We start from the raw sequence: 18,562 nt of genomic DNA, 5'->3' as shown, positions 1-18,562 counted from the left end.
TTCCAAATCTTATTGTAAAACGAACAATATGTTTTTGTAATTCATTTCGCCAGTTCTTCATAGGTGTGATTAAAATTCTAAAATAATATTAAACCTGGCTTTTCAATACAAATTAATTAAATAATTACCAAAGTCAATTCAAAATATTGGTTTAGGTGTTCAATTTTCGTTTTCTTAGACGACGAGCATTAAAATGGCTGCGAAAGGAAAAGGCAAAACACAGGAGCAAATAGTTGCTGGTTTTCAGGAATTAAGACAACAACAAAGAGCTGTTGCTGGCAAAATATCAGAGCTTAATGGAGATTTAAAGGAACACGAGTTAGTTCTCCATAATTATTGCTATATAACTTGTATTTTAACCACGTGTTAAGATGAAAAGGGGGAGACAACCTTTTTTTAGAACTGCATGGAGATGATGTTTACACAAGTTTGGTAGTAACTGTCATCACAAAATCTTGTGTTATCAAGTAACTGATATCAAATGAAAACTAAGTGTCTTGTCCAAAGATCTAATAAAATCGATAACTCAAATAATCACAGCTCTCCTTTCGGTCATTGTTCCCCATGGTGACAGGTCCATTCGCCCTAATAACATGTTCGCCCTGCGTACGTACTATACAATCACATGCGCCAGAATATACAATCAGTATGCATAAACATGATGAATATCATTAAATGAAAGCAATACACTAAATAAAATATATTATTGTTCTTAAACACAAGGAAAAGTAATCTCATAATACAACAGGGTAAATGTAATACTGGCTGTTATACATAATAAATGGTAAAATATGTAAATAAATGTTTCAATTTTTTTCTATCAATATTAACTTTCTTGTCGCTAAAATTGTTTTCTTTTTCATTAGCAACTGGCAGAGATTTTATAAAAAAAATAAAAATAAGTAATTTTATTGATTGTACTGTTAACTTAGACCATATATTAATGAAAAATGCAATAATTTAAGTAAAACTACTAAAAAAAAAAAAAAAAAAATGGGTTCAAATATTTATGTTGCATACGATTATTTATCCATGGTGTTTTTTTATTTATCAAAATATTGACCTAACTTTTTTTACACTATTTACTTTCTCTAAATATGCTTAAACAGCATATTAAAGTATCTAATATAGTTAGAGCTACCAAAATATGAAAACAATTGTGTACATTTGCATATGATAAGATAAAACTGAGGCGTTGAATAGGGGTACCCCATATGTTTTTCATGCAAATGTGAGAAAAATGTAACAAAAAACACATTATTTTCAAAATTTTGATTTTTATCACCCTTAAATACTCTTTTAAGACATATAACATGGAATATCTAAAAGTTAGTATTATCTAAAAGCCTATCTTGGCTAAATAACCGTTGAAATTAGCAAATTTGACAAAAAAGAGAGGATGGTAGGGTAACTGGGGGAACCAGAGATGCCTGAACCTGACGATGACGAATGGAAGTGATGGTAATTTCCTAATACTCCTTTGGTACTCTGCTTTGTCTCAGGTTGATCCTCAAAGTATTGTTAAGTTTCATGAATCAGGTAGCATTGTACTGAGAATGTTCCTGGTCACATACATTATAAATGGATCCTTGAGTAGTGTATAACTATTAGAAACTCAAAGTCAATGATAAGTTCCAACTTATATTAAAAAGACATACATGTAGAATATACGCAATTTAACAGTGCATAGTAAACAGACAGTATTACAATAAAGTTACAATACAGACTAAAAAATTCTTGACTTCGTACTGACTAAAATAATGCCTCCCCCCTATTTATACTCCCCTAATTAACCTAAAAAATTACAAAACACTAAACTCCCTTAACCAATGAAAAAGTGACACATAAACTAGTAGGGCTAGTAGGGCACTACAGCTCCAAGAGCAGGGCTGGTAGAGCACCTGGTAGGGCTTTGCGAACTAGGCCAACAAAACAGGAAATGTCTATCATTGATAGTAAAATTTCAGTTATGAAACAAAGAACAACCTTGAAAAACATTTGGCTGACTAATTAAAACTGTCAAACTTATGTATAAATGATGAAACTTGTTAACACAACCTTAAAAAGAGCAAAGTAAATAATAACACTATTGCTATAACTGTTAATTAGACCGTTGGTTTTTCCATTTGAATGGTTTTACACTTGTAATTTTGGGGTTCTTTATAGCTTGTTGTTCGGTGAGAGCCAAGGCTCCGTGTTGAAGACCGTACCTTGACCTATAATGGTTTACTTTTATAAATTGTTATTTGGATGGAGAGTTGTCTCATTAGCACTCATACCACATCTTCCTATACCGAACTACATATAAAATCTTGAAAAGGGGGAGAATACACAAAATACAATATTCATTACACAAATATATACATTTCCACTTATAACAGTTACTGTACTATGTCAATGTATTTCCACTTAATGAAAAGTAAAATGAAACTTAAAAAGCCATCCTTTGGCTAAAACTGCATTAAAAAATAACCATCCTTTGGCTACACAGCTTGTAAATCCTTTTAAGTCTTTCAAAACAAGGCTTTCACTAATGAGAATGGAAAATCTGAAAAAGTAGGAAAAAAACTCATCAACATTAAGAGACCATAAGTGTTTTATTATACATGTATGATATTTGACAGAGTTGATTGCAAAGGGTATCACATACATCATGGAGCCTCCTTGTGGGGATTTTCATTGTGATTACTTGAGCGTTTTTATGACATTTTTTTATTAATTACTGGACCAAATATGTATTAATGTTTGTTCATCAGAAACAATATATAGTAAGAAGAAAGATTTCTCAATTTAAAAAGATAAGAAAAATATTAAACAGTTAAATGGACTGCATGTATTGAAATAAGTAGCTGTTGATCAAAGTATAATCCTGAGCTTAAGATTAGTAGTAACACAACAGAAGTTAGTACAAATCATAAATTACAAAAAAAGGTATATATCATAAACTGAAAAAAAAAATATGTATTAAATAAAATAGAGATATTGGTATTTATTTGTATACATCTATATTTCATTTTTGTCAAATTTGGGTAAACACAATCAAAATATGTACAAAAGAACCTAGCACCTCTGACTCTGTTTTTAAAATAAAGATAAAAATACCTCTGACTTGGTATTTAAAATAAATATATAAAAAGACTATATAGCTATTCTTTAAATTGTTGCAACTAGAAATGCAATGGAGTTCTACATGTATAACGACAGACAAACCTTTATTAGTCTATTCTCAACAGATGAACCAAAAACCAGTAAAACCTGAATTCAGACAAATAATGGAATCTATGTTATTCAAAAATGGCCATCAGATACAGATTTTGTTTTTGTTGAAAGTATAACAATTTACTGAAGTAAAATGAGGTCATGAAAGACAGGTTTGACTGATATAAATAACAAACAAAATAAAAATCCAAACCAAAGATAAACATGAACAGAACATATTGTGATCGCTTACATTTCACTGGTTGGCCACAACAATGCTAAGATCACCTTTTTCCATGTCTTCAACTAGGTTGAAGGCATAGATCGCATCATCCCTTTCATATTTTATATTGTACCACATAGAAAAGCCAGGTACCATAGAAATGACATATCCATCATAAATGTTGCCATCACTAAATGAATGTTTTATAGTTTTCCCAACCAAGAGGGGTCTTCCCTGTGTTGCATTTTCATGTGTTGGTTCTTTTAGGGTGTCTTTGATCAATGTCTCGACCAAGGCTTCCAAAACGGTCATATATTCCGGTCATTTGTATAATGTCCGGTAAAAGACCGGCTGGGCAAAGCATGAAACGGTCATATACTTTTTAGTTTCAAAGGCTTTTTCGGTCATTTTAACATACAAATTCACGATCTTTTTGACCCAACATTTTGCCTTTAACAGCCATACATTTCCGGTCATAAAAGTGACATGATGATTAATTACTATCAAAACAACCCCTACTTTAGTACTTTCTAATTTAAATCAAGGCTAATTAGTTGTTGGACAGCTGAAAACTACCTGTTCAGGTGACAGGTAAACTATTTTCAGTACCGGACATTGTATAAATTAATCGGTCCATTCCCAATTATTTTCGTACATTTCAGCAGCTTGTATCTAATTGATTTAAAATATATAATAAATACATTTATAAACATGATTTAATAAATCATTTAAAAAGGTTTTAAATGAAAAATCGTCAGAACTACGTTGTATGAACAAGAACACGTGTGCGCATGTGCACAGGTGGGAAATTCAATTATGCATCCTACATTTCTTCAAAAATGCTAAAACTATCATTAATGCCTGTATCTAATGTTCATTTCAAGTGTTTTGTTGAAGAAATAACATGGAAAGAGCTTCTTCGCTCAGTAGTTCTATGTTAACGTACACGGATTTTACGTATCCGTTTATGGTCCATGTTTTACTATTGTCAAGTCAACATCCGGTTTTGAAAAATTTGACTTTAAAAACGAAAATAAAGTTCTAGACAACTTCATTTTGCACAAATAAAGAGTCTAATGCAGACATGAGCACGTTGATGTGCACACTTTGAATGATGCAATGTCAATTTTAACATTTTATGTCAGAACATCAAATTCATATCAAAGTAAAGTTTAATATCGATTTTAATTTAATGTCAATGGGATGGCCATCTGATTACCATAATTGCCTTTTGTGACTTTGTCTTAGGGATTAAAATTCGGATCAGATATGAAATGTCCGGCTGGCTCAGAAAAATTTTGGAAGCCCTGGTCTCGACATTATCTTTCAGTTGTTGAATAGTTAATTTTGTGTATTTTCCCCTTTCATTTAATTTGGAAAAATTATAAATCTTTTTGTCAGGATGTTTCTGTTTCAAAACAGTCTTACGGAATTTCAACTGAGCTTCTAAAGCAGCCCTTTTCTCCTTTTCACTTTTAAGGACGGAAAGACCTTCTTCCACTTGGTTTTGATTTTGCCATAGACCATAATAACAGACCATGTTAGTCATATCTTCAGCTTTCTGTATACGTTTCCTTTCCAATTCTTGTAACTGTTGCTGTTTCTGTTTTTGTACTTCTATTCTCTGTATTTGTATATCAGCTAACCTTGATCTGAATAACTGTCTTTGTTCTTTTCCTTCCTTCATGCTTTCTGTGATTAGTTTTTTTTTTCTCGATCTCATCAAGTGATGCCAACCAGTGTCTAGTCTTATTGTGTGAATACATTATAAAAGATTCATTGGTAAGAACAGTGGCATTTGGCCGGTACCGCAACAGCTGGTCTAGTTGTCCAAACACAAACTCAGGTAGCCTATTGTGTTTTAAAGCAGACTTACTTGATAACAAAGTGTACTCTTCTGGTTCCCAAAAAGTTCCACCAGGTAAATGATCTATTATAAGTCTGCTTAATAGTTCATGAATAGCCTGGAATAAATTTTGAACCATTGGAACAACAATTGCATCCACATCTGTATTTTCTTTTACTAAATCTTGCAGTAATTTGTCATCTGTACTTATGTCCGTGTCAAAAGGTGATTCTGTACCGTTACAAAACTTTACTGCTAATTCTGTATCTGAAACTCCTTTCACTAGAAAGTCTATTACCTGTTTATAAAACTTGTTCATTTCCAGTATGTGGCCTGGACTTTCAAGCAAACGCCACAATGGACCTGTTATTAGTTTTGAAATTAAACCAAAGCTTTTGCAGCCTGCAAGATAAAGATCTTCTTTAATATCAAGGGAAACTGCTCTAAGGAGTCCATTGTTAGTTCCATGAACTGTATCTAAAAATATAGACGCTAAAGTTTTGTGGAAATAGCATGCTAGACCAAGCACAAACACCAAGTTAAAGCGGTTGTGCTTAAAACGAATAAATAGGTTTTTTTCCCCCTGTTGCTTGAGGAATGTCATCCAAGCCATACTGGCACCACTTTTCTCATCTTCTCCAACAGCAAATACTTTGCACGCAGTTCGTATTAGTCTTAGTGTCCCACTTTCATGCCTATGAAATCTTTTTAGCTCTGGATAATGTGCAGATCTTATATCTTTACCCTCTAAAAAAGCTTCTTCAAATTTATAAAGAGCTTTTTCACATACATCTGCTATTCCAACCATTAAATGTAATCCACAAAAGAAGTTGTTCATCTTTGAGCAAAGAGCTTGCTCAGTGACATCTAATTTGTTCCAGTCCTCGATAATAAGTGGAAGAATCTCACGTCTAAAATTTTCCAACAAAACGTTGAATGCCTTTTCAGTGGAAGCTCTATCAGACATCGTGTTTTTCAAATGGCATAAAAGTTCATAGCCTGCTTGTTTCTCATTATCTTTCTCCTGTCCATAACAATGGTCAGTTATGTCTTTCAATATTTCTTTAAAAGTATCTAAGCAAGATTTTGAACTTTTATCAAGCATTTCTCGCAAGCCTAATACATAAGATGTATTATTGTCATCAGTAACAATATATGTTTGTAGTGTTTTACCGTACTTACGGGTCTCATCTGTATACAAAGTTGTATCGATTTTATTAGACAGAACATTGCTTATTTGTTTATGCGCAATAGCTATTTTGCTGTCTATCATTCTTTCTATAGTTCTAGTTGATGGAAGATTGTTTGGGATTTTACCACATATATCAGCAATTTGCTTTATGACAGGTGATATTTTCTCAATTGGCACTTTTAAATCGCTAAGGTTAATGACACATTCTATTGTTTTAGTATTAAATTTTTTAAGATCTTCATCATAGAGAATCAACTCGGGTGTGTCTTGTAGTAAAGATTCAAGATACTCAATACTTGTATGACATTCTTTTAATTCTTCATTTAATTTTCTGTCTTTATTTAACTCAGTTTCTTTTTCTTGCAGTGCACTTTTAGCATTACTAATTTCAATTGAAGTGGACTTAAGTTCCTTATTTAATTTTATTTCTGTTCGCTTTGATTCATAATACAAGTTTGTATACTTGGTAGACTTTTTTTTGGCATTATCAAGTATATTTTTCAGTAAAGTAGTTTCTGTAGTTTTCTTCTTCAGTTCCCTCTTTAAAGAATTTATTTCTAATTCATATTTTTGTATTTTTGTTGACTTTTCATCTTCACGATTGAATGACCTATCTAATTTTCTTTTCAATTGTTTATTTTTTTCACTGATTTGTTTAACTTTTTCTCTTCTATCTGACAATTTGAAATTAACTGTTTTCAATTTAATTTCTTGTTGACAGAAAGACTGTTGTAAATCTGAAACAAGTTCAATATTTGGATCAATCTGTTTGCATGGCTTCCTCTTCGGTGTTGAGCATGTCTGTAGTGGTAATAAAAATTGCTGATTCAAAATTTCTAACCTAGCCAGTCCTCTTTTATTTTTGAGTAATTTATACTGACGGTGGAATTTGGATATTAAGGCGTTTTCATTAATGCTGATTATATCAATGTTGCATAAATTGGAAATCCAGTGGCAAAAGTAGTTTTGAATAGCTAAGTTTTCAAGTTTTAGGAAATTGTAAAATTCAACTAACAATCCAAAATTTAGTTCTTTTTGTAAAATATTTATGCGTATTGTTTTATTTTTCAAATCATCTTCAGTTATACCCAGTTTCAAACAGTTTTCCATTTTAAATTGTTCTATTCGATAAACATGAATTTACTGAAGGACAGAATTGTTCCAAGTTTGTGTTGATTTGTTGTTTTCTTCAGATTTTACGAGTGGTATGGCCAATATACCAACGGTGTTGGTTATGAAATCACCAGAGCAAACAGTTTGTGTGCTGGTTTCTTTATTGTCTATTTTGGTTACCTGTTCTTTCTTTTGTTTCTTATGGTGTGGTAAATCTTCTGAATCTGAATCTGATGATGAAACAAATCGTAAAGATATTTTTGGAACTGGAATTTGTGTCTCTGCGTCACTGTCATGAACCTAATAAAAAAGAAGTGATCTATATTGATATGTGTTATGAATACTTTTTTTCTAAATTATATTTTAACTTAAATTCTAAATAGATTAGAGAATGCATCAACCTGGGGGGAGGGGGGGGGGGGGGGAGGTCAACTTGCCCATGTGTAGTAATATATACAACCAGTAATTCAGTAAACTACAGCATTTAATATATGCACTTCTTAACATGATTAAGCTATGCACTAATTAACATGATTAAGGACTACCAGTACAAATATATGACCAAACAATTTGTTTAGTGTCTAGATCTATAAGTTTAAAATCATATGAAAAAATTGTGTTTTCATACGAATCTGTATTAAAATATTTCTTTCATCATCTATCAAAAAATATTTCTTTTCAATGAACGGCTGACTATATGCGGTATGGGCTTTGCTCATTGTTGAAGGCCGTACGATGACCTATAATTGTTAATGTTTGTGTCATTTTGGTCTTTTGTGGATAGTTGTCTCATTGGCAATCATACCACATCTTCTTTTTTTATATATTCGTTTGTTTTCTTTTACTTTATTTTTATTTGCGCAGTAATGGCTTTCATATTTATGAGTGATAGCATGCATACAGAAAAGCATTTGGTAATTATCATAGGTAAAAGCATATAATTTTTTTCTTTGACACAAACATTATTTGTGAAAAAAAAACTTATACTGTTATACAAAAACAAAATGTTGCTTCCTAATAAAAATATTTTTTGTTAATTAATATTATTAACTCACTATTTGACTGTCAGTACATGTATCGTCAATGACGATACATGAGGCTTCATTTGGACTATCATCAAAATCAAACTCCAACGATAGCTCACTGTGGGATGTTAGCTGATAGTTACTGTCTGCATAGTCTGAGTCTGAATCCATTTATAAAAAAAAGATGATCAGCAATCTGAAAACAAAAAAATGTGTCCACAGTTTACTGATACCTCAAACATGAAATGAGAGTAAAAAACCCTCAAGTCATTTGACATACAATTAAAAAAAAGAATGTGTCCCCAGTACACGGATGCCTCATCCGCACTATCATGTCCTATGTTCAGTGGACCGTGAAAATGGGGGGCGGGGGGAATCTGTAATTTGGCATTAAAATTAGAAATATCATATATCACAGTAAACATGTGTACTCAGTTTCAAGTTGATTGGACTTCAATTTCATCCAAAAACTTTAATCAAAACTTTAACCTGAAGCGGGACAGACGAACGAATGGACGGACGCACAGACCAGATACATAATGCCCATATCTGGGGCATAATAAGATTATCATACTCATAATAAACATCTATTTCAGGTTTTAGCATGTGAAAATATGAGCTAGTTGCTACTAGAAGTATTAAATATGTCAGTTACATGCAAAACGTTACAATATCATGTTGAACGAAAAATAAAATATTTTGCACATTGCTTCTGTTGCTTTTTTAGCTCACCTGGCCGAAAGGCCAAGTGAGCTTTTCTCATCACTTGGCGTCCGTCGTCGTCCGTCGTCGTCGTCGTCGTCCTGCGTTAACTTTTACAAAAATCTTCTCCTCTGAAACTACTGGGCCAAATTTAACCAAACTTGGCCACAATCATCATTGGGGTATCTAGTTTAAAAAATGTGTCCAGTGACCCGGCCAACCAACTAAGATGGCCGCCATGGCTAAAAATAGAACATAGGGGTAAAATGCAGTTTTTGGCTTATAACTCAAAAACCAAAGCATTTAGAGCAAATCTGACATGGGGTATTATTGTTCATCAGGTCAAGATCTATCTGCCCTGAAATTTTCAGATGAATCGGATATTTCGTTGTTGGGTTGCTGCCCCTGAAATGGTAGTTTTAAGGAAATTTTGCTGTTTTTGGTTATTATCTTGAATATTATTATAGATAGAGATAAACTGTAAACAGCAATAATGTTAAGCAAAGTAAGATCTACAAATAAGTCACATGACCAAAATGGTCAGTTGACTACTTTAGGAGTTATTGCCCTTTATAGTCAATTTTTAACCATTTTTTCGTAAATCTCAGTAATCTTTTAGAAAAATCTTCTCCTCTGAAACTACTAGGCCAAATTTAACCAAACTTGGCCATAATCATCATTGGGGTATCTAGTTAAAAAAATGTGTCCGATGCCCCGCCCAACCAACCAAGATGGCCGCCATGGCTAAAAATAGAACATAGGGGTAAAATGCAGTTTTTGGCTTATAACTCAAAAACCAAAGCATTTAGAGCAAATCTGACATGGGGGTAAAATTGTTCATCAGGTCAAGATCTATCTGCCCTGAAATTTTCAGATGAATCGGACATTCCGTTGTTGGGTTGCTGCCCCTGAAATGGTAATTTTAAAGAAATTTTGCTGTTTTTGGTTATTATCTTGAATATTATTATAGATAGAGATAAACTGTAAACAGCAATAATGTTCAGCAAAGTAAGATCTACAAATAAGACAACATGACCAAAATGGTCAGTTGACCACTTTAGGAGTTATTGCCCTTTATAGTCAATTTTTAACCATTTTTCGTAAATCTTAGTAATCTTTTACAAAAATCTTCTCCTCTGAAACTACTGGGCCAAATTTAACCAAACTTAGCCATAATCATCATTGGGGTATCTAGTTAAAAAAATGTGACTGGTAACTCGGCCAACAAACCAAGATGGCCGCCATGGCTAAAAATAGAACATGGGGGTAAAATGCAGTTTTTGGCTTATAACTCAAAAACCAAAGCATTTAGAGCAAATCTGAGAGGAAGTAAAATTGTTGATCAGGTCATGATCTATCTGCCCTGGAATTTTCAGATGAATCGGATAATCGGTTGTTAGGTTGCTGCCCCTGAATTGGTAATTTTGAGGACATTTTGCTGTTTTTTTGTTATTATCTTGAATATTATTATAGATAGAGATAAACTGTAAACAGCAATAATGTACAGCAAAGTAAGAACTAAAAAAAGTCAGTATGACCAAAATAGTCAATTGACCCACTAAGGAGTTATTGCCCTTCATAGTCAATTTTTAACAATTTTCTTAAAATTTGAAGATTTTCAATAACATTTTCCACAGAAAGTACTGTTATAGATAGAGATAATTGTAAGCAGCAAGAATGTTTAGTAAAGTAAGATCTACAAACACATCACCATCACCAAAACACAATTTTGTCATGAATCCATCTGTGTCCATTGTTTAATATTCACATAGACCAAGGTGAGCGACACAGGCTCTTTAGAGCCTCTAGTTTCAGTGAATCAATGAAATAAATATGGCAAAACATAACCCTTTACCTATCCTCATTAATTCAATACAGATCAGATGGCAAAACAATAATTCTCATCCAATTCAAGGTCTTTTTCAGACAATGATTTAAGTGTAATTTAAATTACTAACCAACATGCATGTACATGTATCATTGTATGTGTGCGAATCAGGATCATGAATGTAAAATAATTTAAAACTATCAACATGTGTCATTGTAACTGTGTCACTGTCAGTGTGTGTAGCTGAACATGCTGCACTGTAACATTATTTATTGTGTTATAATATAAGAACTATACAGTATACTATACTTTATACATAAAAGAGGGCCGGAAGATACCAAAGGGATAGTCAAACTCATAAATCTAAAACATAATTATACATAATACTATAGTAAATAAACAACATGATTTAAACTTCACCCTTAAGGAGCAGTTAAGATGGAGCATAATTCCAAGCACTGGCACTTGTCGTTCAGTAAGGCAGCAACCACTTGATTTTCTGGGGGGCTATGGTTTTTTTTTCTGGACAAATTTTTTTTTCCGCCTGCGGCGAAAAACAATCTATTTTTTTCACGACAAGTCAAAAACAATTATTTTCTTTCAATTTTAGCATTACATATAGTGGCAGCTGAGGTTGAAACAAACAATTTTTTTTCTCAGAATCAAAAACAAATTGTTTTTTTCTCCAAAAACTGAAAACAAACTTTTTTTTCCAAAAAAAACCATAACCCCCCCCCCCCCCCCCAGAAAATCAAATGGTTGCTGCCTAATAGTTAAGTACTAAAATATTGGCAATATATATTATTTTCTTCCCATTGCTAATATTTTATTACTATGGCCAAAACGTCTAGTGCCTGTGTTCCATTCCAAAGAAGGATATTCAAATTTCATTTTCAATTTCAAAATTCATTTCACTTTCAGTGTGATAATTTCACGCTTCAACACAAGTAGTAGTGGTATAATCTATAATTAACACTTAAGTATGATATCATGTGTCTGTCAAAAGTTAATATAATGACCCTGAATGGCTACTTACCGATAAAAACAACTTCAACTTCAATTTCAGGAGTCAGTTCTGTCGTCTGCTCAGAAAACCGGAAGTATGATTTCGCCGGAATTATCTCCCCTCATTAAATTTTCGCAGTTTTATTTTCACAAAATACATATGAAAAACGACAAAAAAGGACTGTTATATCATTTGAAAATATATAAAATTAATATTGATTTTGTGAAAAATGATCGTCGATTTACCGAATATTATTTAAAATTTAATTATTCTACAGAATTTCCACTTCACGTTGCTTTTAATCAATGAAAAGGTGTGTCTTATGATTGTTAACGCATATATACGCCTTATTTGGGCATTCTTTTTATGGAATTTGAATACGTTCGGAACATTCGGAAAGAGGATTTTTCATATATCCCCGTATTAATTACCATGTCAATCAAGGTCGCCATTTGTGATTTATTTATTGATTGACTTGGGACGCCACCTAGCGGAAGTGCCAGTTGCTATTTGCATACTCTTTTAATATTATTTGGAATAAGTAATTTAAAGTAAAAAAAATATATTTTCTTGTCGCTTAATAGTTTCTTGTCGCTTCTTGTCGCTAAAATAATTCTTCTTGACGCTTCTTGTTGCTTAAATTTTTCTTGTTGCTAATTACTTAGACCGATGTTGAATAAACTTATTCAGATATTTCTATGGTATATATTCTTGAAATTATTGAAACATGGAACATGTAAAAATATTTAAAAGTTTGTTTAGGATCATTAATTGTTCAATGACAAAATAATTCGGATCACTGATTATTATATAAATATTCATGTCAATTTTTCAACAAACTTTAACATATTTTGTTCAAATACTTAAAATTATGCGAGTAGACAACAAACTCAAATGATTCAGCACCCTCTATCGGTCAGTGTCCTCTCGATGTAACTATCGATAGTGAGTCGGAATATAATGACTGGTTTATTTGGTTTAGTAGACAAAAATTAGAAAAAAATAAAAATCAGGGTGAATGGACCCTGGGAGAACAGGTATCAGAAGGAATGTGAATCAGGGGGAACAGACCCGAAATTCGTTCTCCACTGGCACTGCAGAGAAGAGAGTGAAATAATGACTTGATTATTTGGGTCACTTACATTTAAAGTAGTTAATACTTATAAGGGACTCACTAATTAGCAACATGCAAACCTGTCAACATTTCAAAATGCCCATGAGGGTTTTGCATGCAAGAAGGCGGTCGTAGTCCTACAAAAACTTTAAGGGCCTAAGAGTGGTCTGATATCTTGGTCTGCTTATTGCTTAGTGAGAATCCAGTATCCTGCTTCTCATTGCCATAATATCGTATTTTAATTTCCCATGTCCTGTCAGACTATTTCCTGTTTTCATGCTTAATTATTCAACTTGCATTTATCACGCTTGAAAAAATCGGCCAATCCTGTGTCATGCTTAGACCCGAATGAGACTCACTGAAAGGGGCCTTCAAATTTATTTTAATGTTGTTTATTTGCTCCTTTATGCTTTTTAAATGCTATACCAAAGGTAAAAATGATTGTTTTGTGTGAAATTGTGGAGAAATTGCTATTTCAAAATTTCCAATTCAAAGCCTCCATGGGGGAAAACCCCTGCAAATAGTGACAGTTGGCAGGTGAATATATTCTGTGTACATTCTTCAAGTAATACATACATGTATGTTTAATACAAAAAAAGTTGATCAGAATTTATTCAATAAAATATTTAAATATTTATATTTTTTTCAGAATAGTTATAGATACATTAAAAGAAACAGAATCTAGTAGAAAATGTTTTAGGATGGTAGGAGGTGTGTTAGTAGAACATACAGTAGAAGGTGTATTACCTGCATTAACTAATCATAAAGAACAGGTGAGTGTATACATATACATGTAGTGGGTACATTAAACTTCCTGTAAATCAGATACTTAACATATATATACATGTATCAGCAAAATACAGAAACTCACTTATATGCAAAAAGTCATTTTTCACTGTTTTGAAAGAGGTGCTTTCAGTTCAAATTATATTTCTGATTCTGTGAACACTCAATTTTTTCAAAATTCTTTGAACATACTGCACTTGTATTTATAAATGAAATCAAACCATTTAAACTGTACATGCTGTAAGGGTATATAATTCTCATAACAAAAGAAGATCATGAAAACAACAACAGATCATTCACAAATTTCATTAAAAAAAAACAAAACTTTCTTCTAAAGATTGTAATAGCATGACTTCAGGGTCTACATGTATTGCCTGTTTAAAAAAAAACGTTGAAAATATCTTATTAATCATGGTTTTGCTAAATTTTTGTGAATATACCTATCTGATTTGCCGATATATACTTATATCTGATGATTGATTACATGATAAAGTTTACATTAAACATATACATAATATAGGAAAGGGTTTGGTGTTTTGAAATAATATTTCTATACACACATATATATGTTAGCTGATATTCAATTAGATGGAGTCTACTGTACATAATTGACATTTAAGGGGTACTAATTTGATGATCCACACTCAATCAAGCTAGTTTTTTCATGGTTCAATTATGGTAAAAAGAAAGCAACTTTCAGCACAAGCACTTTTAAGATGTTTTCACATTGCCAGCAGATTTTAATGTTTTAATTTCCCCCCAAAAACAGTTCAAATGAGCATGATGAGTTAAAAAGTTTCATTTCCTTTCTTTAATTTTGAAAGAATATGGACTCTTAGGCAAATGATGTAAATATCAGAATGGCAAATACTGAGAAAATGTTTGTTTAGGATATATGCAACAAATACAAATCACACTTTTGATGATGAAATGAAAAGTAAATCATGTATATATATAGGACGCCCGTCAAGCAAAAACAACCCTCATCGCATTTGACGTGGTTATCGGTAGTCAACTCTAGAATGTAACGTACAACAAACCAATATGTTAATTGCACGTTGAAATTGAGATATTTTTTTAAACTGAGCATGATCCTTGCCTTGCGTATTGCATGTAAATTTTAAAGTAAATTGCTTCTGTACAATTCAAAATTTAAACAAGCATGATTTTAATTTTGCGATAAAATTCTATTAAAACGTTTTAAATTCTATTAAAACTATTCAGATTCTTGTTTTGACACACTTATTGCTTATTGTATTTAGTGGAATGATTTCTAAACAATATAAAAATATAAAAATAATCCTACACATCACTAAGTCTCTTTATGACATAGTACCACAATATGGGATGATGCAATACAATACATGTATTAACTTTCCACTATAGATAAACAATAACAGTGTTGCATAAAAAAACTTGAATATGTACTAAAAACCACTAAAATTATTTTCCAAAGCAAAAATAGTTGACACAGCATAGGTTTCTGACACAGAATGTATATGGTCTAATGAACTTAAAAAATATTTTTTGCTTTTGAGCAATTCACTATGCTGTTCAATATTGATCCTCTCAAAAAAAAATAATTGAAGAACTTTTCTTATTATTTTCTGAAATCTGAAATGAGAAAAATTGAACCCCCTCCCATTTTTTTCTTCACCCCCTTTTACCTTATTCCAAAAAAGATCTGAGTTCAAATTTCTAATGGAGTTTGCAACAATAACCACTCATTTAAATATATCATAAAATATCAAAATGTATAATGTCATACAGTTTCGACTCATGGTTAAAATAAATATAATTATAAAGGGACATAACTCAAGAACTGTAAAAGTGAAGCTGCTAAGTATTGAACTTTAATTGAGTTTAGAGGTAATAAGCATTATATACACATTTCTTTAAATTTAGTTGAGACAAACTTAAGTTAAGAGAACAGAAACTAAAAAATTCTTCAATTTTTCCATTTGTAAAGGGGCATAACCCTCGAATGGTAATGTAAGTGCTTGTAATCATTGAATGGCAGAGCTCCTGATAAGAATTCACAATTTGGGTTTTTTACCCACCATTTTCTTATATAATTGGGTGATAAAGTTTTTTAATTGCATTATCAATTCCAATTCACCCCTCATGTTAATATCAAATTGGGTTTTTCACCACCAAGCTCCTTATTGTATTGGGTTTTTTAATCAACACAATATTGAATATTTAGGCAATATCAACCCCAGATTTTTTTCCATCTTAAATATGTTTCTTTCTTTGTTTAGCTGTTTTATTTGGTTTAGGGTTAGGGTTATTTGCTAGCTGTTTTATTTGGTTTATTCACTGAGGAGCAATTGTAGGTTTAATTTTTGTTCCGTTTCAAACCTTCTGCCAGTTTTGTATTTTCTCATGTATATTGTATAAAACAGATATGTGTTTTCATAGGCACTCGTCTTATGCCTTTATATAATAAAATCTGAGACCAGTGTAAAATGAAACAAAAATTAGTTTATAAACTCTAATTATACTTGAATGTTTTTGTTTTATTCCAATTTTCATAAATCTGGGTTTAGTTGTCTTTTATTAGAACTTTTGGTTTCTGATGCTCTATCATGTCATAATTGATTTGGTCTCACGTGTTTGGCCTTTCACTTTTTCCAACTGATTTCTTTTTGAGGAAACCCTGTTTATATTAGCAATGTTCTCGTTAAGGGAAGAACCAAAAATTTGCGAAAGCAAATTTACAGATCTAACATTGTTGGGTTGATGTTTAGATGAGTTGTATATACATTATGTACACAGCCATGTATATAATCACCATCATTGATGGCGATCCGATGGATACATCTGTTGTAGAGTTGTCACTGACTCAGACGTACTTATATATATATATATAATATATATATATGCAAATTGAGTGTATTGCGCAATAAAATTACATACATCACTTATTTTAAAGAACAGTTCCAATTTCCAACTCTAATAATTTTATTTCTTTGCAGTTAAATAAGATGGTAGAAACTTTAACGAAACAGTTGGAGACAAAAGGGATAGAAATAAATAAATATAGAGAAGAATATAATTTACAAATAAAAGGAGAAGATTCTAGGGGACAAGATAAGCAAGAAAAAGATGTAAAGACTACAGGAGGTGTGTTAGTGGCATAGAAGACATAGCCAACTTTTCATTTGATTGTTCTATTTATTGAGACATTTTCTTATGTTTGTACAAAAGATCTAAGACAGTGCTAAATATTCTTAACAGATTAGTGAATTTTGAGGTAAAAATGTGTTCAAAACATAATTAATGTAGCTATTTTTCTCACATCTTTTATTTTTCTTTTGTCAGAACAAAAAAAATCTACTTTACTTGAAATTTTCATTTTATTATCAAAGAACAAATTCATTTTATCATGTGTGTCTCCCAGAATTAAATTGTTCATCTGAGTTTTACAATCAACAATGCATTTAAAGACACTATTGAAAGTTAATTACTTAATTTATGAAAACTATAAATAAAATATTCCTCTTGGCCTGTACTTTTTAAACAGGGTTCAAATTTTATTATGTATCGACATTATACTGATACCAGATTTTGGTGAATTTGGTACCATGATCTTAAATTTTGTCAATCAATTAAGAACAATTTTATTAGAAGCTTTCTAATAAAATATTTCCTTGGAACTTCTTCATAGCTTGCATAGTTTTGCAAATTTGAGACTTTGAAAGTACTATAAAGTTTATTATCAAATCAGAAATGTATTAATAAAAGTTGTGCTTTTACATTGAAAGATGTTGGCTAAATTTTGACAGATGAGTAGTTTTTTTTATTGACTTATTTGATATTGTCATATTTCTACATTGGAATTATAAGAGAGATATGAAATTTAAGTGTCACTGCAATGAAAACTCTCATAATCTTGTTATTTTGGTTTTGTAAGAATAAAAAACAACATTTATCCTTGAGATCTCATCATTAACCAGATGAACAAGATCTTGATCACAAATGCAATAGAAAGTCTTTTATCTCCCATAAGTAACATTCATAACTGATTAATGTAAAAAAAAAAAGTGAAAATATACATTATCCAAAAAAATCTATCATACAATGTCCTTACTGGTATTACAAAGCTTGCATTTGTTTCATTTTGTACCTATGCTATTTTGTTATGTTGAAATACAATGTATTGTGAATGTGTTTTGTATGAAACATTAATAAATCTATATCATTTTTTAGTTATTTTTGTGTACATTAATAACCACTTGCAAATTGCAATGATTTGTATTGACAAACATTTGAAAAGTACATCATAAATCAGAGGATGAGTTATCTTAGGAGTTAATTTGTTGTTACTTGTTTTTTGTCTAGTGACAAATATTTCATGTAAAGGCTGGACAGAGATCAAATTATCATTCAATACAACTAGAACACACCCGTGATATCGTGGGTCCGTGACTGAATTAAAGTATATTACTATGCGCAAGCCTTATTTTAGTATTAGTATTGTCATCTGATAAAGTCATGCCGATTATAAGATACACAGTTTTCTCTGC

The 18,562-nt window shown here is 31.5% G+C and overlaps 1 protein-coding gene across 1 annotated transcript; it reads left to right on the top strand.

Moving 5' to 3' along the window:
• The first annotated feature begins 160 nt into the window (after positions 1–160).
• On the top strand, positions 161–18,244 carry LOC143080012 (prefoldin subunit 2-like). The gene is made up of 3 exons (XM_076255654.1): positions 161–318; positions 13,897–14,020; positions 17,012–18,244. Exons 1-3 carry the CDS (start codon positions 194–196, stop codon positions 17,174–17,176), a joined length of 414 nt encoding a protein of 137 aa, XP_076111769.1. The 5' UTR covers positions 161–193; the 3' UTR covers positions 17,177–18,244.
• Positions 18,245–18,562: the final 318 nt, after the last annotated feature.

The sequence above is a fragment of the Mytilus galloprovincialis genome, chromosome 6 (genome assembly GCF_965363235.1).
Source record: "Mytilus galloprovincialis chromosome 6, xbMytGall1.hap1.1, whole genome shotgun sequence".
NCBI classification, from domain to species: domain Eukaryota; kingdom Metazoa; phylum Mollusca; class Bivalvia; order Mytilida; family Mytilidae; genus Mytilus; species Mytilus galloprovincialis.
The sequence above is the reverse complement of the archived record's forward strand: the minus strand, read 5'-3'. Positions and strand labels throughout refer to the sequence as shown.

Coding starts and splice junctions, on each gene's coding strand:
- LOC143080012 (XM_076255654.1), top strand. CDS start 194: ATGGCTGCGAAAGGAAAAGGCAAAACACAGGAGCAAATAGTTGCTGGT. Junction 319..13,896: donor GGAGATTTAAAGGAACACGA/GTTAGTTCTCCA, acceptor TATTTTTTTCAG/AATAGTTATAGATACATTAA. Junction 14,021..17,011: donor TAACTAATCATAAAGAACAG/GTGAGTGTATAC, acceptor ATTTCTTTGCAG/TTAAATAAGATGGTAGAAAC.